The 23,574-nt window shown below is 43.4% G+C and overlaps 1 protein-coding gene across 1 annotated transcript in view; it reads left to right on the forward strand.

Moving 5' to 3' along the window:
* Positions 1–22,634, forward strand: part of LOC122926941 (interleukin-18-like) — a 39,147-nt gene extending 16,513 nt beyond the window's left edge. The window contains exons 3-5 of the mRNA XM_044278464.1: positions 2,972–3,109; positions 11,044–11,177; positions 22,190–22,634. Of these exons, the coding sequence (XP_044134399.1) occupies positions 2,972–3,109; positions 11,044–11,177; positions 22,190–22,402 (485 nt within the window). The 3' untranslated portion in view covers positions 22,403–22,634. The remainder of the gene's footprint in view (positions 1–2,971; positions 3,110–11,043; positions 11,178–22,189) is intronic.
* The last annotated feature ends 940 nt before the right edge of the window (positions 22,635–23,574 follow it).

Below are 23,574 nucleotides of genomic sequence, written 5' to 3' on the forward strand. Positions count from 1 at the left end.
TAAAGGGGTTCTCACCACCACTTCCTGAGCTGCCTACAAGCTGCACTACTCTATAATAGTTGGTAATGATAAGATCCTGACTATGATGTGACATCATGGCTGAGCAGCCAATATGTAGTATATGTAAGTGCCAGAGCATTGTGTCTAGTAAGGCCAAATCTCTTCACCACCTAGGCAGCTCTGTAAGTGGAGGCAAACAGTCCTGCCCACATTCTAGGACAGGTTGCTGGCAGCCTTTTTAACTCATTCCAAGAGAACCCCCTTTAAGTGCTCATTTGCATATGGATCATATCGGCTGTTGTTATGCAGCAGCCTCAGGTTATTGTGCATATTCTAGGCAAATAATGCAAAAAAATATCAGTATATAAAGTGGGATGGAGTATATTACATAGAAAAAACTATTTGCAGGAATTTTCACTCACACACAAAAGCTATCATCATTGATTTCCTTCTCTATTAGGGCTCATGCGCACGGCCGTAGTAATTTTTGCGGTCCGCAAAACATGGATACGGGCTGTGTGCGTTTCACATTTTGCAGAATGGAACATCCGGGCCAAAATAGAACAGTCCTATCCTTGTCCGTAATGCGAACAAGAATAGGACATGCTCTATATTGTTGCGGATGTCACACGGTGTGCTGTCTGCATCTTTTACGGCCCCATTGAAGTGAATGGGCCCACATATGACCTGCAAAAATTGCAGATCGGATGCGGACAAAAAAAAAAAGTTTGTGTGCATGAGCCCTTAAGCTCTCAGAGTTCATGAATTACATTTTTTATGACCCTATTGGGATATATGGCTTATTTTATTTATGGCTAGTAGTGAGGGTTAAACATTCATTTTGATGGAGACGTTTATTACGTGTAAGTGTCAATACTGATAAATTCAGTGTAAATGATTTCTTAGACAGTCACATCTGGTTGTATATCTGGACTGCACCAGACGTAATAGCTTGGAGTTTCCAAATCAGTGACGGATAATGACCTATAATTCACTGATATGGAATCTCCAAGGTGTTATGTCTGGTGCGGTGCAGATATACAACCGGATGTGACTGTGTAAGAGATAAAACACGTATTACTAGATGAACCTGACAAATTGCCATCTCTCCAGATCACTGATTAGATTTCTACTATGCATAGTACAAAGGCATAACTAGTGGCCCTATTACACAGATAGATGAGCTATCCATTCATTTGTCTGTTACAATTATCAGGAAGGATTTGAATGATTGATCATTCATGCAATGATTTGTGCCCCTATACAGTATTACACCTGTATTACACTTGACGATTCTTCGGCAGATGATGGCTAACGAGCATTCGTATTAATGCTCGTTAGCGATCATCTGGCAGTGTAATACTGCCACCAATTGCTTGTTCATCGGGCATTCCAAATCTTTTGACATGTTAAAAACTCATTGTTTGCAGGCGGCAGATCGTGGTTTGCCGCCGGAAAACCACTATACAGCATGGGGTTTGGCCTAGCGATCACCCCTCCATACTGCGGAGGAGATCGCTGCATGTAATAGACGTGGTCTCCTCCCGACAATCGTCTGCCACATCGGGCTGTGTAATACCGCCTTTACATTCGTGCTGGCAGGATGCCCCCTATGTAATGACATTACACAATAATGAGTGTTTTGATCGAGGACAAACATGATCATTTGAATGATCATCACCTAATGTAAAACGACCCTAAGTCAGTCTACATATTCATTTTCCAGACAGGAACGCCAACAATGTCATTAAAGTGGCTGTCTTACAGCAAACATTTTTCATATGTCCTATCAGGGCAAATAGACATCATAGGGCAGCTGCTTTAGACCTCCCCCTATGAGTGAATATGGAGAGCTGCCTTGCTGTGACAGACCAGGCCCGCCTATGTATTGCATAGTCATCCATAGTATGAAGCAGAGGAACCGGCAAAATAAGCTGCTCACTGTGTGATTCAGAAGCTGTACATCCAAGGGTCAATTGTTCGCTGGGCGGACTTCAAATAAAACAGGGCTTGTCTAAATGAGACATCTCCTTTTACCACATACAAATGATAATACAATATGATTCAAAATGTATAGATAATAAATCCTACACAGGTACTTTGATAATCCTAATAGACTATTTGTAAAAAGAGCCCCAAAAAGAGCATTGCCGTTTATTCTGTGAAAGCTGTGGGCTCTGCTGCCCCCTATCTTCCTAATACCTAATAGTGGATTCTGGGATACAGGAATAAATAGGCTCAAGCAAAGGCTAAGTGAATAAGTAAATTACTGAATAATGGCAGTGATAGAAGACGCATACAGATACAGCAGCAGTTACACCGTATAAAGTAAAGCAACAGTCACTTAGCTCGAGTCAAATCTTGGTAAGGTCTTGTTTTACGCGCCACTGCCCAAAATGATGGATAACAAAGAGACAGGGTAGCGTGTTCAAGAGACATCCTATCTAGTGCTTACCCTCTGTGACATGCAGAGAGTCTTTATACCTTTAGTGCCCACACTGGGATGGGCACAGAATGTTTACAAAAATTGCTTGCAGGGCACATGTTCTAAATTATAAATTAGGAATGTGGCATAATGTCTATCTGCATTAGGTATAGATGTGAATAGTGATAACGTGTTAGAACCACTAAATTAACCCTTCCATACACATACAGGAATCAGTCTTTTATATACATGAGCCCGACACATAACACTGGTAGGGAGCCAGTGTTAAGGCTACGCTTCCCTAAAAATCAGCTGAAAACAATCGTTGGATCTGAGGTTAGGGCACGATCTGGGGACAAGTTCCTTTTGAAGAGTTTCTAATTCTGGGGAATATGGGTCTTTTGATAGTTCATGGCATAGCACTACATGACAGCAATATGAACAGTAAAATGCACAGATATCTCCATCGATCTGGGAATTACATGCAATGTTAGTTGTATACAGTATATTTATTGATTTGTAATATCTAATGCATTGATTTTACAGATATATGTAGCTTACAGACAGATGCATGGAAAAAGTCAAAGAAAAGTATAACAGGAGTTATTGAGAACTTTTTTAAGCAATGCTTGGAAGCTCATCCTGATGACCCTGATGGTGCAGTCTTTGGTAATCCAGGATCAGGTAGTGTGTCAAGTGCATTCGCCATGTTAGATTTTGTAGTGATCAAGTGGATTTGGTCCTTACTTCAAGTGTCTACAATCATAAGCTTGGCCCCTTGATGCATTATCATGTACATTTACGCCATTTGCGTGGGTTGTATGGAGCTGGTTCACACGCAGGGCTTCCTCCATAGACGGCAGGTGCGGGCTGTATAATACAGTTGAAACCTACCGGCAGTGACCACAGATTACCACAATTTTGGTAATTTAGTCCTTCAGATGCCTCTGTCAATAGCAACTGCAGCATCTGTGGGGTAAGACAGAGGGTGGGGGCTCCCTCTGTCCTCTGATCAGAACCCCCATCAGTTGCTATAACAGTCTGGGACCTTGTGGAGGCTCCCGGGACTGTCATAGTGAGCTACCCATGAAGCCGAAGCAATTGTACACATAAAAATAAACAATAAAAAAAAAAACATAATTGCCACATCTGAAAATGTCTGAACTATTACAATATAAAAATATTTATTGTGCACAATGATAATAATGGAAAATGGCAAAAGGCAAAAGGCTGTCATTTTTAGGACACATTGAATGCCATAAAGACTAAACAAGAAAAACATGGCTGAATTTTTTCCCATTCCCCAATACAAACTATGGTCAGAGCTGAACCCGGACATAACCCCTTCTTCCCTCATTCAGCATTTCATGCTCCCCCTTACCCTGCACTGTATCGCACAGGGCTAGTGCCTTTTCTTTAGATCCGGTGATGTACCGGGTCTCTATATGGGGAATGCTAGGGCAGCGCTATAGGTAGTGATGTATCTCTGTTTTGTGCTGCCCTAGGCGAGACTAAACTCGGGCAGCCCCCCTAATATAAATTTGACCCTCCTCTTATTTTTAGAATAATGATACAGGCAGCTATTTTATTTAATACATTTGTGCTCATTTCTGTGTTGGTTGGAGGGGGGTGAGGGGCAGTATTACACAATCACAATCTGTATATGTATAAAAAAATATATAAAGATTGTGTGATACTGCCCCTCACCCCCTCCTCCAACAGCATAGAAATGAGCACAAATACGTTAAATAAAATGGCTGTGTCATTATTCTAAAAATTAAAAAAGCACAACTTCTAACACAAATGTATTTTATAGATTACTTTTATTTTATTTTTTTAACAATGTGCAGCTAGAGATAGTACAGTATTAACCCCTCCCTAATTCTCCCCCCTCTTACCACCCAACGGGTCCCAACCCACTTACCCCATAAAACAACTAAGTAATAGATTTTTTTGTGAATTACTGTAATTTAAGTACTTACAGTTTTTGAAGACAGCAGGCTCAGGGATCAGTGCATTGGTGGCCGGGGCCTGGCCTCAGTGTTCACGGTGACCGTGTGCAGGATCCGAGGAGATAAGGCTCACCCTAGCGTTGCCGGCCCGTGACTCCACCTCCGTGTGACGTCACGACGACAACGCGCGAACGCAAAAGGCAGGGGAGGTCAGGAGGAAGTCAGGAGGAGGAGGAAGTAAGTCTTTCAACTCCTTCTCTATGCGGCGCCGGCGATGCCACTCGCATAGTGAAGGATCGGATCGGACAAGGGGCAAAAAAATATTTAGCATATTGTGTAACTATCACTAAGCAAACAAGGCATTTTGCCACCCCATTGGCAAGTGCCGCCCTAGGCAAATGCCTTGTTTGCCTCGTGATAGATACACCCCTGGCTATAGGCCACCAAGTAGTGCCGGTAACGCCACCGGGATCACTGCTAGGCAGAAGCCTCCACCTAGCATTGTAAAATTGTAAATAAAACAGCCCTTCCCCTGCGTGATGCAGCACAGGGCAATGAGGAGTATTGGAGCATGAAATGCTCCGATTCTCCACTCATAAGGGGTGAATGGGTGACGAAGGGGTTATGTCTGGGCTCAGCTCTTTATCCCTAAAAAAGGACAATTCATTATAAATCTGTCTACCTCGTGTGGTTCAAGCAACAAGAACTGGGGGGGATCAACACAAAGGAAGGAGGCAGAACAAGCTACTAAACTGCATAATATTCTTGCTCAAGTTAAGGGGCTCTGCCTGATTACATAGCAGTTACTAAACTATCGGCAACAAGCAGCAGGACCCTCAATTTCACTTAAACAGGAAATTTTATTTTGTGGCAAATTTATAAAGTGTGGTGTAACATATTATGACAGTGGTCACTTAAAGGGGTTGTCTTACTTCAGCAAATGGAATCTATTGTGTAGATAAAGTTACAAGGTACTTACTAATATATTGTGTAATGACCCAGAGTGTCATTACCACTCCGCACCCCGCTACTGTCTCCTATTGGTTAACCTTATGTCATCATGTGTATTTATATCAGGTCCTAAACACTGTGTATGTTTATTTCTTGTAACTGTTATTGTTCATGTAATTTACCTGGTTCACCAGAAGGTGGCAGCAAGCGTGGCAGAGCTACATTTGCAGAGGATGGAACCTTCTTTCCATTCTAGTTAGAGGTCAGTGGAGAGTACCCCTTGCTTGGGGAAGGAAGCAGGTCCACGTCTCTGCTGGACGTGTCCTGCCTAAGCCGGCTAAAGCACCTTCAGCTCTGCAGGACACAGAGGCCAAAGCCTGACGTCTCAGAAGCCAGAAGGAGTTTTCCCTGGACAAATCTAAAGTCAGACTACAGAGAGAAGTTACAGCATAAAGTAAGAAGCAAAGTTCTACAGAAAGCTTGTCAGCACAGCAGAGCCAGAGAGCAACAGATGTAGCAGAGTTGAGTTTGTTTGCCTGCCAGAGTTAATGCTAACGCCTGCTGGGAACCAAGACAAAGCCTGAAACTGTTGGAGAAACGTTTATTCAAGTAAAGCTGATATTGAACTTCATCATAAGGTCTGGACTAAATTTATTTCTTCAAATCCCTTGATTATTCCCCCTATTTGCTTTGCTTTGGACGACAACGCCTGGGTTCCAGCGTACCCAGGTAGGAGCACCGTGACACGTGCACTAACATAAAGGGACATTTAGGCCACCTTACACCACTCTGGCATTCCTACACCTGGGTACCATCTACTACATCACTAAAAGGGGCCCTGTGCCCTTGTTGCTTCACTGCAACTGGCATCACGAAAAACATTTGCTTTAAGGGACCCATGGCCTTTGCCGTGCATCACAATTGTGATTGTCCATATTGCTTCCTTTGCTTGCTAGACTCATTTTTCCATCGCATTATACACTGCTCATATCGAGGGGTTACGGCCACCCTGCAATCCAGCAGTGGTGGCCCTGCTTGCACACTATAGGAAAAAGCCCTGCCAGCCTATGTGCACTCCTTTGGTCCAGGCCACCAGAGAGGCTGGCGCTTTTTCCTATAGTGTGCAAGCACGACCACCATTGATTGACTGCAGGGTGGTTGTAATCCCTGGGAACAAGCCGTGTATAACGTGATGGAAAATAGGCAATACGGACAATCACAATACATTAGTAAGTGCCTTGTATTAACTTTATCTACACAATGGCTCATGCACACTAGCGCATCCATTTTGCAGTCCACAAATCGCGGATCCCAGCCGTGTGCATGCTGCCATTTTGTTTCACACTCCTCTAGAAATGTCCTATCTTAATCCACAAAATGGACAAGAATAGGACATGTTTTATCTTTTTTGCGGGGCCACAGAAAGGACATATCTGCGTTTTTTGTGGATTGGATGCGGACCTGTTCATTTCAATGGGGTAGCAAAAGATGCGGACAGCACACGGTGGGCTGTCCACATCTTTTGCGGCCCCATTGAAATGAATGGGTCCGCATCCGATCCACAAAAAATGCAGATTGGATGCGGACAGAAACTACGGCCATGTGCATGAGCCCAAAATGCTATTTGCTGAAGTGAGACAAACCGTACTGTCCATACATACATGCTACAGACATAGTGCACCAATCAGTAATATCTACTCAGACCTGCTAAAATATGAAGTTGCACATATTGCGCAAAAAATATGCACATCATTAGCGCTGATTTGAATTTATTGCGAATATTATGTGAAAAATTAGAGAAATATTGCGAAAACGAATATTGCCTATGCCGCTCATCACTACTCCACGCACCGTCTCCACTGTAGCAGCCGCGTAGTATATTTACAAATACTTGCTCCATTCATTTGAATACAAATGAATGGAGCGAGTACTCGTCATTACACTGCACTTCCGAGACAACGTGCGTGGTGATGAACAGGAAGGCTCCTCTTCAAACAATCAGAGGGGTGTCGGATGTCGGACCCCACCGTTCAGATACTGATTACTTATCCTGACGATAGGTCATCAATATATATGGCAGGACAACTCTGTTAAGTCTCAGAAAACCCCTCTAAGTGTTTAAACCAGTTTGTAGGAGATGGGACTAATTGCAAGTTACTAATATATTCTTATTATAAGCTCTACACCAATGTCTTTGTTAACAGTGATGGCCAGTTTGCAGTGTTCGCCAGCGAACACATGTGGGCTGCCATCTTTAGTAAGGTAGACTCACCCGTCTGGCCATGCACAGGCAAACCCTTACCTGTGCCTGTGCCGCGAGCCGGTCTGAAATCAAATGCACTCACCGGGAGCAGGCAGTTCCGAGAACAACCGCCGGGGGCCTTTATCGGGCTGTTAACAGAACTGCCTGCTCCCGGTGACCGCATTTGATCTCAGACTGGCTCGCGGCACAGGCACAGGTAAGGGCTTACCTGTGCATCGCCGGACGGGTGAGTCTACCTTACTAAAGATGGCAGCCCTCATGTGTTCGCTGGCGAACACTGCAAACTGGCCATCACTGTTTGTTAAGTCTGAGGAAAACTTCTCTGTGGCATTGGTCCAGTTCTCCTTGTTTTGTTGTTGACGTGTCGGGATATGGCATGTGACCGCTGCAGCCAGTGACTGTCCTCAGCGGACTACTGCAGACAATGGCCCTGGAGAGAGATATAACATGGTTTTTATTTTATTTCAAGCTAGTTTAGAGCTTGTCTGAATTTTTTTATTATCCCTTTAAATAAAAATCTATTAGTAAGGCCTCATGCACACGACCGTTGTGTGCATCCGTGGCCGTTGTGCCGTTTTTTTTTTTTTTTCGCTGACCCATTGACTTTCAATGGGTCCGTGGAAAAATCGGAAAATGCACCGTTTTGAAGCCGAGGCTGTGATCCGTGTATCCTGTCCGTTAAAAAAATATGACCTGTCCTATTTTTTTGACGGACAACGGTTCACGGACCCATTCAAGTCAATGGGTCCGTGAAAGAACACGGATGCACACAAGATTGGCATCCATGTCCGTGATCCGTGGCCGTAGGTTGCTTTCATACAGACGGATCCAAAGATCCGTCTGCATAAAAGCTTTTTCAGATCTAAGTTTTCACTTCGTGAAAACTCATATCCGACAGTATATTCTAACACAGAGGCGTTCCCATAGTGATGGGGACGCTTCTAGTTAGAATACACTACAAACTGTGTACAAGACTGCCCCCTGCTGCCTGGCAGCACCCGATCTCTTACAGGGGGCCGTGATCAGTACAATTAACCCCTTCAGGTGTGGCACCTGAAGGGGTTAATTGTACTATCATATCCCCCTGTAAGAGATCAGGGCTGCCAGGCAGCAGGGGGCAGACCCCCCCCCCCTCCCCAGTTTGAATATCATTGGTGGCCAGTGCGGCACCCCCCCTCCCTCCCTCTATTGTAATAATAGCTTGGTGGCCAGTGTGCGGCCCCCCCCCCCCTTCCTCCCTCTATTGTAATAAATCATTGGTGGCACAGTGTGCGCCCCCCATCGCCCCCCCTCCCTATATAGCATTACCAACATTGGTGGCCAGTGTGCGGCCTCCCATCTCCCCCCCCCCCCCCCCGATCATTGGTGGCAGCGGAGTTCCGATCGGAGTCCCAGTTTAATCGCTGGGGCTCCGATCGGTAACCATGGCAACCAGGACGCTACTGCAGTCCTGGTTGCCATGGTTACTTAGCAATAGTACAATAGTAGAAGATTCATAGTTACCTGCTGGCTGCTGCGATGTTCGTGTCCGGCCGGGAGCTCCACCTACTGGTAAGTGACAGGTCTGTGCGGCGCATTGCTAAATGAACTGTCACTTACCAGTAGGAGGAGCTCCCGGCCGGTCACAGACATCGCAGCAGCCAGCAGGTAAGTATGAATCTTCTACTATTGTACTATTGCAGTAGCTTCCTGGTTGCCATGGTTACCGATCGGAGCCCCAGCGATTAAACTGGGACTCCGATCGGAACTACGCTGCCACCAATGATCGGGGGGGGGGAGATGGGAGGCCGCACACTGGCCACCAATGTTGTTACTGCTATAGAGGGAGGGGGGGCCGATGGGGGGCGCACACTGTGCCACCAACGATTTATTACAATAGAGGGAGGGAGGGGGGGTCCGATGGGGGGCACACACTGTGCCACCAACGATTTATTACAATAGAGGGAGGGAGGGGGGGGGCCGATGAGGGGCGCACACTGTGCCACCAACGATTTATTACAATAGAGGGAGGGAGGGGGGGGCCGCACTGGCCACCAATTATATTCAAACTGGGGAGGGGGGGGTCTGCCCCCTGCTGCCTGGCAGCCCTGATCTCTTACAGGGGGATATGATAGTACAATTAACCCCTTCAGGTGCGGCACCTGAGGAGTTTATTGTGCTGATCACGGCCCCCTGTAAGAGATCGGGTGCTGCCAGGCAGCAGGGGGCAGTCATGTACACAGTTTGTAGTATATTCTAACTAGAAGCATCCCCATCACCATGGGAACGCCTCTGTGTTAGATTATACTGTCGGAAATGAGTTTTCACGATGTAACTCATATCCGACAGTATATTCTAACATAGAGGCGTTCCCATGGTGATGGGGACGCTTCAAGTTAAAATATACCATCGGATTGGAGAAAACTCCGATCCGATGGTATAAAAGGGACTCCAGACTTTACACTGAAAGTCAATGGGGACGGATCCGTTTGAAATGGCACCATATTGTGTCAACATCAAACGGATCCGTCCCCATTGACTTGCATTGTAATTCAGGACGGATCCGTTTGGCTCCGCACGGCCAGGCGGACACCAATCATGTCCGTGGATCCTCCAAAAATCAAGGAAGACCCACGGACGAAAAAACGGACACGGATCACGGACCTACGGACCCCGTTTTTGCGGACCGTGAAAAAATACTGTCGTGTGCATGAGGCCTAACTTACATTTCCTTTTCTTTTTTTTTTCCTCCCTGTTTTTCAAGAGCCATAGCTTTTTACCGGCACCATTTAATGTTCCATATAGTAGATAAAAATGAATTATTTGAGGAATGGAGATGGGGAAAAAAACTTGCAGTTCTTCCAATGTTTGTAGGGTTTTGTTTTTATGGGGTAAGTGACCTTTTTAAGCTAAGCACTGTTAGGGCATACGTAAGATTGCTTCTGGGGTCGGACAACCCCTTAATGTAAGAATTAGGCCTCATGCACACGACCGTTGTTACATTCCGTGTCCGTTGTTCCGTTTTTCATGATTTTCTGCAGACCCATTGACTTTCAATGGGTCAGTTGAAAACTCGGCTAATGCACCATTTGTCATCCGCATCTGTGATCCGTGGTTCCAGTCCGTCCCAAAAATATAACCTGTCCTATTTTTTTCACGGAAAAAGGTTTGCAGACCCATTCAAGTCAATAGGACCGTGAAAAAACACGGAGGCACACAAGATTGTCATCCGCGTCCGTTTTTTTCCAATCATTTGCATGGCAAACTTGACTTAGACTTTTTTTTTACTTTCCTTCATGTCTGGTGATCCTCCAAAAATAAAGGAAGACACACGGAAACAAAAACGGAAACGGATCACGGAACAACGGAACCACATTTTGCAGAACGGAACACAACAACGGTCGAGTGCATGAGGCCTTATTGTATGAACGACCCCAGACACTAAGATGTGTGTGCTCTGTTCTTTCCTTCAGACTGTCAAATCTTTCAGCTTCAGATCTATAAAACCACTAGTATAACTGATGGACTTTCTGTGGCTTTCACTATAAAACGTAAGGATGAGAAATACTACATGTGCTGTACAGAAGACATGAAGCTTTACTTCAAGGTAAGACGTATGAGAGAGTCGTATGAGCCGCTCCTAAATCGGCTACCCACGGATAAATTTGGGGGTCATTTATCAGACTGATGTAAAGTAGAGCTGGTTTAGTTGCCCGTAGCAACCAATCAGATTCCACCTTTTATTTTGCAATGGAGCTGTCCAAAATGAAAGGTGGAATCTGATTGGTTATCTGCTTACTTTCAAGAATCATTTTCAGGCAAAGGACACTTAAAGGCCAAACCCCCATAATGGCCAAGGTCCCCTCCAATAAATAGTGCTAATAGACTGCCCCCTCCCTCATGAACACTGCACAATGCCCCTTAAACCACGCTGCCAGCAGAGTGTTCACCATAAAGACCTGCTCTTTACACAGCCATAGGGAAGAGATGGCTTTATGGCCCCCATAGGCTATATTAACCGCCTCCGGACCGCCTAACGCAGGATCGCGTTCCGGAGGCGGCAGCTCTGCGCACAGTCACGCATATACGCGTCATCTCGCGAGACGCGAGATTTCCTGTGAACGCGCGCACAGAGGCGCGCGCTTTCACAGGATCGGAAGGTAAGCGAGTGGATCTCCAGCCTGCCAGCGGCGATCGTTCGCTGGCAGGCTGGAGATGCGATTTTTTTAACCCCTAACAGGTATATTAGACGCTGTTTTGATAACAGCGTCTAATATACCTGCTACCTGGACCTCTGGTGGTCCCTTTTGCTTGGATCGACCACCAGAGGACACAGGCAGCTCAGTAAAGTACCACAAAACACCACTACACTACAACCCCACCTGTCACTTATTAACCCCTTATTAACCCCTGATCACCCCATATAGACTCCCTGATCACCCCCCTGTCATTGATCACCCCCCTGTAAGGCTCCATTCAGACGTCCGTATGATTTTTACGGATCCACGGATACATGGATCGGATCCGCAAAACACATACGGACGTCTGAATGGAGCCTTACGGGGGGGTGATCAATGACAGGGGGGTGATCACCCCATATAGACTCCCTGATCACCCCCCCTGTCATTGATCACCCCCCTGTAAGGCTCCATTCAGACATTTTTTTGGCCCAAGTTAGCGGAAATTTTTTATTTTATTTTTTCTTACAAAGTCTCATATTCCACTAACTTAAAAATAAAATCTCACATGAACTCACCATACCCCTCACGGAATCCAAATGCGTAAATTTTTTTAGACATTTATATTCCAGACTTCTTCTCACGCTTTAGGGCCCCTAAAATGCCAGTGCAGTATAAGTACCCCACATGTGACCCCATTTTGGAAAGAAGACACCCCAAGGTATTCCGTGAGGGGCATATTGAGTCCATGAAAGATTGAAAATTTTGTCCCAAGTTAGCGGAAAGGGAGACTTTGTGAGAAAATACAAAAAAAAACAATTTCCGCTAACTTGTGCCAAAAAAAAAAATTCTATGAACTCGCCATGCCCCTCATTGAATACCTTGGGGTGTCTTCTTTCCAAAATGGGGTCACATGTGGGGTATTTATACTGCCCTGGCATTTTAGGGGCCCGAAAGCGTGAGAAGAAGTCTGGGATCCAAATGTCTAAAAATGTCTTCCTAAAAGGAATTTGGGCCGCTTTGCGCATCTAGGCTGCAAAAAAGTGTCACACATGTGGTATCGCCGTACTCAGGAGAAGTTGGGGAATGTGTTTTGGGGTGTCATTTTACATATACCCATGCTGGGTGAGATAAATATCTTGGTCAAATGCCAACTTTGTATAAAAAAAATGGGAAAAGTTGTCTTTTGCCAAGATATTTCTCTCACCCAGCATGGGTATATGTTAAATGACACCCAAAACACATTTCCCAACTTCTCCTGAGTACGGCTATACCACATGTGTGACACTTTTTTGCCGCCTAGGTGGGCAAAGGGGCCCACATTCCAAAGAGCACCTTTAGGATTTCACAGGTCATTTTTTACACATTTTGATTTCAAACTACTTACCACACATTAGGCCCCTAGAATGCCAGGGCAGTATAACTACCCCACAAGTGACCCCATTTTGGAAAGAAGACACCCCAAGGTATTCCGTGAGGGGCATGGCGAGTTCCTAGAATTTTTATTTTTTGTCACAAGTTAGCGGAAAATTATGATTTTTTTTTTTTTTTTTCCTTACAAGGTCTCATATTCCACTAACTTGTGACAAAAAATAAAAAATTCGAGGAACTCGCCATGCCCCTCACGGAATACCTTGGGGTGTCTTCTTTCCAAAAATTGGGTCACTTGTGGCGTAGTTATACTGCCCTGGCAATTTAGGGGCCCTAATGTGTGCGAAGTAGTTTGAAATCAAAATCTGTAAAAAATGGCCGGTGAAATCCTAAAGGTGCTCTTTGGAATGTGGGCCCCTTTGCCCACCTAGGCTGCAAAAAAGTGTCACACATCTGGTATCGCTGTACTCAGGAGAAGTTGGGCAATGTGTTTTGGGGTGTCATTTTACATATACCCATGCTGGGTGAGATAAATATCTTGGTCAAATGCCAACTTTGTATAAAAAAATGGGAAAAGTTGTCATTTGCCAAGATATTTCTCTCACCCAGCATGGGTATATGTAAAATGACACCACAAAACACATTCCCCAACTTCTCCTGAGTACGGCGATACCAGATGTGTGACAGTTTTTTGCAGCCTAAGTGGGCAAAGGGACCCACATTCCAAAGAGCACCTTTTGGATTTCACAGGTCATTTTTTACAGATTTTGATTTCAAACTACTTTGCACGCATTTGGGCCCCTAAAATGCCAGGGCAGTATAACTACCCCACAAGTGACCCCATTTTGGAAAGAAGACACCCAAAGGTATTTCGTGATGCGCATAGTGAGTTCATGGAAGTTTTTATTTTTTGTCACAAGTTAGTGGAATATGAGACTTTGTAAGAAAAAAATAAAAAATAAATAAATCATCATTTTCCGCTAACTTGTGACAAAAAATAAAAAGTTCTATGAACTCACTATGCCCATCAGTGAATACCTTAGGGTGTCTACTTTCCGAAATGGTGTCATTTGTGGGGTGTTTGTACTGTCTGGGCATTGTAGAACCTCAGGAAACATGACAGGTGCTCAGAAAGTCAGAGCTGCTTCAAAAAGCGGAAATTCACATTTTTGTACCATAGTTTGTAAACGCTATAACTTTTACCCAAACCATTTTTTTATTTTACCCAAACATTTTTTTTTATCAAAGACATGTAGAACAATAAATTTTGCGAAAAATTTATATATGGATGTCGTTTTTTTTGCAAAATTTTACAACTGAAAGTGAAAAATTTAATTTTTTTGCAAAAAAATCGTTAAATTTCGATTAATAACAAAAAAGTATAAATGTCAGCAGCAATGAAATACCACCAAATGAAAGCTCTTTTAGTGAGAAGAAAAGGAGGTAAAATTCATTTGGGTGGTAAGTTGCATGACCGAGCAATAAACGGTGAAAATAGTGTAGTGCAGAAGTGTAAAAAGTGGCCTTGTCTTTAAGGGTGTTTCAGCTAGGGGGGTTGAAGTGGTTAAAGGGGTTATCAAGGCTACAGGTATTGATGACCTATCCATAACCTGTTTCGGACATAGGGCGTACCGGTACGCCCTTATTTCCTGGTACTTATCGCCGCAAAGCGCAGGTCAATTCAGACCTGGGTTTGCGGCTTTTACCTTATGCGGCCGCGGCAATCGGCGGTGCCATCAGGTCCAGATGCGGCTGTAGGGGGGATCCGATGGCATGGAAGGCAGCGCGATGCCTTCCTTAGGCATCGGCACTGCCTTCCGGTGACGAGCCTGTGAGATCCAGCCCCCTGGATCTCACAGGCCGGAATCTGTATGAGTAATACACACAGTATTACTCATACAGCCAATGCATTCCAATACAGAAGTATTGGAATACATTGTAAAAGGGATTAGACCCCCAAAAGTTGAAGTCCCAAAGTGGGACAAAAAATAAAGTAAAAAGACTGTTGAAAAAAATAATGTTTTCCCTCCCAAAAATTAAAAGTTTCAAGTAAAAATTAACAAAAACTTAATTTTCCCCAAATAAAGTTAATTTTTTTTAAAAAAATAGGGCAAAAAAAATAGACATATTAGGTATTGCCGCGTCCGTATCACATGACCTAACCCCTCAGATAAACACTGTAAAAAAACAAACAAAAAAAAACTGTGCTAAATAAACCATTTTTTTGTCACCTTACATCACAAAAAATACAACAGTAAGCGATCAAAAAGGCGTATGCCCACCAAAAAATGAGCCCCTACCTAAGATAATCGCTCAAAAAATAAAAAAAACTATGGCTCAGAATATAGAGACACTAAAACATCATTTTTTGGTTTTAAAAAAGCTGTTATTGTGTAAAACTTAAGTAAATTTAAAAAAGTTTACATATTAGGTATCGCTGACCTAACCTTTCAGATGAACACCGTAAAAAAAAAACGGAGTAAAAAAAGCCATTTTTTGTCATCTTACATCACAAAAAGTATAATAGCAAGCGATCAAAAAGTCATATGCACCCCAAAATAGTGCCAATCAAACCGTCATATCATCCTGCAAAAATTGAGAGCCTACCTAAGATAATCGCCTAAAAACTGAAAACACTATGGCTCTCAGACTATGGAGACACTAAAACATGATATTTTTTTGTTTCAAAAATGATATTATTGTGTAAAACTTACATAAATAAAAAAATATATACATATTGGGTATCGCCGCATCCGTAATAACCTGCTCTATAAAAATATCACATGACCTTACCCCTCAGGTGAACACCGTAAAAAATAAAAATAAAAACAATGTAAAAAAAGTCATTTTTTGTCACCTTACATCACAAAAAGTGTAATAGCAAGCGATCAAAAATTCATATGCCCCTCAAAATAGTGCCAATCAAACCGTCATCTCATCCCGCAAAAAATGAGACCCTTCCTAAGATAATCGCCCAAAAACTGAAAAAACTATGGCTCTCTGACTATGGAGACACTAAAACATGATTTTGTTTGTTTCAAAAATGAAATCATTGTGTAAAACGTACATAAATAAAAAAAATTGTATACATATTAGGTATCGCTGTGTCCGTGACAACCAGCTCTATACCAATACCACATGATCTAACCTATCAGATGAATGTTGTAAATAACAAAAAAATAATAATAACGGTGCCAAAACGGCTATTTCTTGTTACCTTGCCTCACAAAAAGTGTAATATAGAGCAACCAAAAATCATATGTACCCTAAACTAGTACCGACAAAACTTCCACCCTATCCCGTAGTTTCTTAGATGGGGTCACTTTCTACTCTAGGGGTGCATCAGGGGGCTTCAAATGGGACATGGTGTCAAAAAACCAGTCCAGCAAAATCTGCCTTCTGAAAACTGTATGGCATTCCTTTCCTTCTGCGCCCTGCCGTTTGTTCGTACAGCGGTTTACAACCACATATGGGGCGTTTCTGTAAACTACAGAATCAGGGCCATAAATATTGAGTTTTGTTTGGCTGTTAACCCTTGCTTTGTAACTGGCAAAAAAATATTAAAATGGAAAATGTGCCCAAAAAGCATAATTTTGAAATCGTATCTCTATTTTCCATTAATTCTTGTGGATCACCTAATGTCTGAGAAATTTCAAGATTTACTTCTAAACTCCTAAGCCTTGTAACGTCCCCCAAAAATAAAATGTCATTCCCAAAATGATCCTAACATGAAGTAGACATATGGGAAATGTAACTATTTTTGTAGGTATTAATATGTATTATAGAAGTAGAGAAATTAAAACTTGGAAATTTGCTAATTTTTCCAAATGTTTAAAAAAAAATATATTTATTGTATAAATAAAAAAGATTTTTTTTTTTTACTCCATTTTACCAGTGTCATGAAGTACAATATGTGAGGAAAAAACAATCTCAGAACGGCCTGGATAAGTCAAAACGTTTTAAAGTTATCACCACTTAAAGTGACACTGGTCAGACTTGCAAAAAATGGCTAAAGAGTAAACTAGTAAACTTAAAGAGTAACTAAACTTTTTTACAATTATCATTTAAACAGTTTTAAATAGCCCAAAAATAATTTTGGTTAAATACTTTATTAATTCATTAGTGGTATAATTCAGAACCCAAAGTTCTGAATTATACCACTTTTTAAAATCATCATTCTGGCAGAGCGCTGGCTTGTTAACCCTGGACGGGTGTAGGCATTACTGGCTGCCGTGGAGAACGCTGCACAGGACGGAGCACAGATTGCTGCTCCTGGTAGTCTGGTAGGAGTACAAAACCCGGCATTCCCACTGATCAGGTTTTGCGGGCAGCCACAGTGCCGGAAACTACAATGTGTATGAAGCAGACAGCTCAGTACTCCCCTTCGGCAAGCTATGTGGTGTTCACTGTTTAGCAGGCACAGCGCTATACATTGTGTAGTGGTTGTACCTGGTATTGCATCTCAGTGCCATCCACTCCAAAATGTATGGAGCTGTGGCCAGCAAACATAAAGAGGCTGCAATACTCACTGCAGCACAGCAGCCCCTTTAATCAACTGACCGTGGGGTTCACAGGAGTCAGGGTAAAGAATAGGTAATCAATATTAACCTATTCAGGGCCAATTACATAGCTGGTAGGGGGCTTGTTTTTTTGCAGGTGAAGTTAGACAAATTTTTATTGGAACCTGTCGAGGGTCCGTGTGCTTGTGAGGGGGTCGGCAATGACAGGCACACACATTTCAAAGGTTAAAAGTACAAGCAGCTTTTATTTTCCATTTAACACAACGCAGTAGCATTTAAGTTCATTAGTCACTTAGTCACACATCCACATGTATGTGAAATAAACCAAAATAATTCACGTCGGCCATCTGAGCGCTAACTATACTTTAGCTTACGGCACTTACAGTAAATACTTCAGATCTAAACACAAGGGGCCAGATTTATCATTAGCTCAAGTCAGAATAATGGAGTGAAAAAGTCGCACATTTTTGCGCAATCACTAAAACTGCGCAAAAATTTGCGACTTTTTTCTGCTCTGCACTATGCTCGCCAGTTTTCTGAAAGTGGGCGTGTTTTCTTATGTAAATTAATCTCTAGACAGATTTACTATTGAGACTATTTAAAAAGTCGCAAAAAAGTCGCAAAAAAGTTGCAAAAAATTGCGCAATTTCACTCCAGTGAGGACCATGCTTATCTTATGAGACTTTTTAATAGAACATGCGACTTTATCGTAAAGACGTGCGACTTTTTCGTAAAGATGTGCGACTTTTGTAAAGCTGCTTACTGATGGATAAACTGCTACCGTCAAACCACATTTATTACAGTCTTAAAGGGCCAATAATAAATCTGACTTGGCTAAAACTGACTTTAGCCATATGTTAAAGTGGAGTGAGCTGTCAGAGTCATGATAAATCTGGCCCAAGGAGATTAGACTTTGCTCAGCCAACAGCTCATGCAGCTTCCAGGCATTGACACTGAATGGGGCTCTCAGCCCTGTACAGATCCCCACATTAATGAGCCCAGCAGGCACACCTAGGGTCATCTCAGGCTAGGGGAAAGTGCTGTACTGGAAGGGAGGGAATTGCAGGTCCCTCTGCCAACAGAATGCAACTGAAATAATGAGACAAAATATACCTACCAAAATGGAGCTAAGGACACACTGACATACCTTTCCCATACAAAGCTTCTTCTGGGGGTTTAATTTTTTTTAAATACATTTCATTACTTTACTTTTTAGTCCCTTTAGTGGACTTTAAAGGGGTTGTCTGACTTCAGTAAGTTGCATTTATTATGTATAGAAAGTTAATACAAGGCACTTACTAATGTATTGTGATTGTGCATCACTTACTTTGCTATCTGGATTCATTTTTCAATCACATTATACCCTGCTTGTTTCCATGGTTACAGACCACCCTGCAATTCATCAGTGGTGGTCGTGCTTGCACAATATAAGAAAAAGCATCAGACTCTCTGGTGGCCGGGAACATGGGAGCACACATAGGCTGGTGCTTTTCCTTATAGTGTGCAAGCACGACCACCACTGATGGATTGCAAGGTGGTCTGTAACCATGGAAATGTGATAGAAAAATAAATCCAGACTGCAAAGGAAGCAATATGGATAATAACAATATATTAGTAAGTGGCTTGTATTAACATTCTCTACATGATGAATGCCACTTGCTCAAGTGAGACAACCCCTTTAACACGGTCTTCTTATCGCTTATTCCATAGGCTGCAATAGCATACCATTGCAGTCTATGGAATGTTTACTGGCTGCCTATTAAGCCCTGCCACAGGCTTATTAAATACCTTACACAGAGCATGCTACGGATATATGTGAATCAGTCCTTATGTGCCTACTTTTATTTTCTACCCAGTGTTTCAGTCCCTCAGGTCTACTCACAGATATGTGCCCCCTCACAGTAGATATGCCAAGATATGCCCCCTTCATAGTAGATGTGCCAAGATATGTGCCTCCTTCACAGTAGATATCCCAAAATATGTGCCCCCTCACAGTACATATGCCAAGATATGTGCCCCCTTCACAGTAGATATGCCAAGATATGTCCCCTTCATAGTAGATATGCCAAGATATGTGCCCAGTGCCCCCTTCACAGTGGTTATGCCCAGATGTGCCCCCTTCACAGGAAGTGAAGTAAGCAAACAATAAATACTCCTCGCCTCAGTCACCTGGCTCCTCCCTTGATCTGCGCTCTGCATCAGCAGCAGGATACTGTGACACATCGCACTGCTGTGTAGGAGGAGCAGAGGCCGATTCCCAGCCTGCCCCGCTCCTCCTCCTACACAGATCAGCAGGACGATGTGTGAGGACATCGTGCTGTTGCTGCTGCTGTTGAGAGCTGGCGGCTCAATGGTGGAGCGGGGAGCAAATAGTTCCCTGCTTCAGTGTCGTGCCTACAGTGTTTGACACCCGGGGCGGGTCCTTTCTCTGGCACCCCCCTTCCCCCAATACTTTAAAAAAAATTGTACCCCCTCACAGTAGTATTGCCCTCATTGTACAACCTTCCAAGTAGTTTTGTATAGATGTGTGCCCCCTCACAGTAGTTATGGCCTCTATCATGCCCACTGTGCTTCCTTCACAGTAATAATGCCCACTGTGCCCCTTCATTGTAGTAATGCCCTCTGGCTCTGTGCCTCCTCCATAGTAGAAATGCCCATTGTGCCGTCATCACATTAGTAATGCCCTCTGTGCCCCATCCATAGTAATAAAGTCCTCTGTGCCCCATCCATAGTAATAAAGTCCTATGTGCCCCCTCCATAGCAATACAGACCTCTGTGCCCCCTCCATAGTAATAAAGATCTCTGTGCCCCCTCCATAGTAATAAAGACCTCTGTGCCCCCTCCATAGTAATAAAGTCCTCTGTGCCCCCTCCATAGTAATAAAGACCTCTGTGCCCCCTACATAGTAATAAGGTCCTCTGTGCCCCCTCTATAGTAATAAAGTCCTCTGTGCCCCCTCTATAGTAATAAAGTACTCTGTGACCCCTCTAAATTAAAAACAAAAAAACACAGTAACTACTCACCTTGTGCTGTTCCTGAATCTCACAGTCCTCTCTTCCCTGCAGGCACAGATCGCGCGGCAGTACTGTGTGGGCGGAGCTTATGCAGATTACCGGGCTGCGGGCTCCACCCACACAGGCCAGCAGCGCGATCCGTGCCTGCAGGCTGAATGGTTGAGCAGGGAGAAGTCTTCCTGCTCTACCATTCAGAGCGCCGCCAGCCTGAAGGAGGGGAGGAGTGCGGACCGGGCAGCTCCCTGCGCTCCAGCAATGAGCGCTTCTATCTGTATTGATGGAAGCGCTCATTGCTTCTGGCCTCTGGCACCAATGATGTATAGTGATGAGCGGCAGGGGCTATATTCAAATTCACGATATTTCACAAATATTTGTGCTAATATTCGTTATATATTCGCGAATTTGAGATTATTTTCTTGATTGAGAAAAATCGCCAATGTAATATTCGCATAATGCGCACGCAATACAGGCGTGGGTCACTTTTGCTATATTTTCCAAGCTGCTAGTAGTTTCCTGAGACTGGAGAAAATGGCTTTATATGCAGATAGAGTGCTCCAATAGATTCGCGATTGCGCTAATCGGCACTAATGATCCGAATATTTTGGCACAATATGTGAAACTTCGCATTTTATCAGGTCTGACTACATATTACTGATTGGTGCACTAAGTATTGTTGTGACATCACAGCACCATGTCTGTAGCATGTATGTATGGACAGCAGAACCTGTCAGCTACACTATATCAGGATCTAACCTACACTGACTATCTCCGGCTATCTCTCTGTATTATATATATATATATATATATATATATGAGCTAACTAACTATCTAATGTAATGTGGAAAGCACAGAGCTCAGCAATGACACTGCTGTTCTCTCAGAACTTTAAAACACTGTAGAACATGGCTGCTGGGGAGGTTCTTATATAGTAAGGGGTAGGCAGCTTTCCTATTGGTTGCTAGGGATGTTGCTAAGCGCAGACAAAGACATTGCAGCCTTCTCATTGGCTCACAAGCAAGAAGGGAGGTTACTGATGAAAAAAAATCTAGAATATTCGAAATTACAAATATATAGCACTATATTCTAAATCAGGCATCCTCAAACTGTGGCCCTCCAGCTGTTGTAAAACTACAACTCCCACAATGCCCTGCTGTAGGCTGATACCTGTAGGCTGTTCGGGCATGCTGGGAGTTGTAGTTTTGCAACAGCTGGAGAGCCACCGTTTGAGGATGCCTGTTCTAAATATTTGCGAATTCTGGAAGTGTTGATATTTGAAATTAATATTCACGGTTCTAATATTCGCGCCTAACACTGATGATGCACAGTTACGTCAGAGATTGTGAAGAGGTTTAGGTCCTGGAAAACCCCTTTAACTCATCAACTTGTCCAATCAATGAGAGATTTCCCAAACTAATTAAATGATGCCAACCTTCAAGTGTTGATGGATCCAATGCACGAAGAAGTGGAAAGGGGACAAAATGGGGGATTTGGGATTAGACACGCACTCTAACGTACCTGTTCATTTTACCATTACAGAAAGGAGACTGTCCCGACGTCATTGCAGGAAACCGCAGTGAAATCATCTTTTTTCAGAAAGAATTCAGTGAAGGAAACAGCTACTTCAAGTTCCAATCATCCTTACAAGCGGACTATTATTTAGCAGTCAGTGACGAAGGTGGAAAACAGAAACTAATCCTCCAGAAATCTGAGGGGTTCAATGAAAGACAAAAGTTTAATATAGAATGGTAAAAGTTATATATGCTAACCGCAAGCTCAGTACCATATGCTTTCACACTTGCGGAACTGCCTGCCTGATCCAACAGGATCCTGATCCGTCTTTATGCCGGCTCTGTCTTTCCCGTGTCATCCGGAAAAACGGATCCGGCATTTATTTTTTTCACCTTTTTTTCAGTCTGCATGCGCAGACCAGAAGGACGGGTCCGGCATTGCGGTATTTTGAATGCCGGATCCGGCACTAATACATTCCTATGGAAAAAAATGACGGATCCAGCATTCCAACAAGTTTTTGGGGATATAAAACCGTAGCATGCTGCGGTATTATCTCCGTCATGATCAGTCAAAAAGACTGAACTGAAGACATCCTTAACGGATTACTCTCCATTCAGAATGCACAGGGATAAAACGGATCAGTTCTTTTCCGGTATTGAGCCCCTAGGACGGAACTCTATGCCGGAAAAGGAAAACGCTAGTGGGAAAGTACCCTTAGGTGTTATGGTTTTCTGATGTGACCTTTATTTGTGACATTGGAGGGGACATGTAATGCTTCATACTGAGCGTCCTAATAATGAAGGCTTGCTGACACGTTTACAGGTGCGATAACCGTTTGTCTATGTCAGTAACAAAATGTGCGTGGCTGTCAGTAGCCTGCACCATATCACTCAAGAGGTGGGCAGCTTGCTAGTAGATATGGCACATGATACCAAATGGAAGACCTTAGTGTGGTCTAACTATGCCAGTCTTCCTTCTGTATTTATGATGTACTACACCGATAATGCGATACTATAACTATCAATTCTCTGATTAGCTCTATTTATTGCTGCTTTGTAATAATTCCTTCATGTAGTTTATTCTTCAGTCATTTGTCTAATACATTTTTTGTAAATAAAAAAATGGAGTATATAAAGCAGAGCATATGGAAAAGGACCTATGGAAAGGCACTACTCCATCTATGCCTTTCACCCTTCCCGATCCCCCCAAGCCCAGGCATCCTCACTGTTCCAACACCTGGGCCTGAAATTCGTGCATACGCCGGAAAGACTACAATCAACAAATGCACAGCTCAGCTCCCAAAGCGGTGGCCGCCGAATGAGAGTCACTGCCCATGCGCCGACTGTGCTCTCAACGGTGCATGTTCAAGATTTCGGGGTCAGGCACCTGAAAAAGGGCTCTGCCCCTATTAA

Source organism: Bufo gargarizans, chromosome 2, assembly GCF_014858855.1.
Source record: "Bufo gargarizans isolate SCDJY-AF-19 chromosome 2, ASM1485885v1, whole genome shotgun sequence".
In the NCBI taxonomy this organism is placed as follows: Eukaryota; Metazoa; Chordata; class Amphibia; order Anura; family Bufonidae; genus Bufo; species Bufo gargarizans.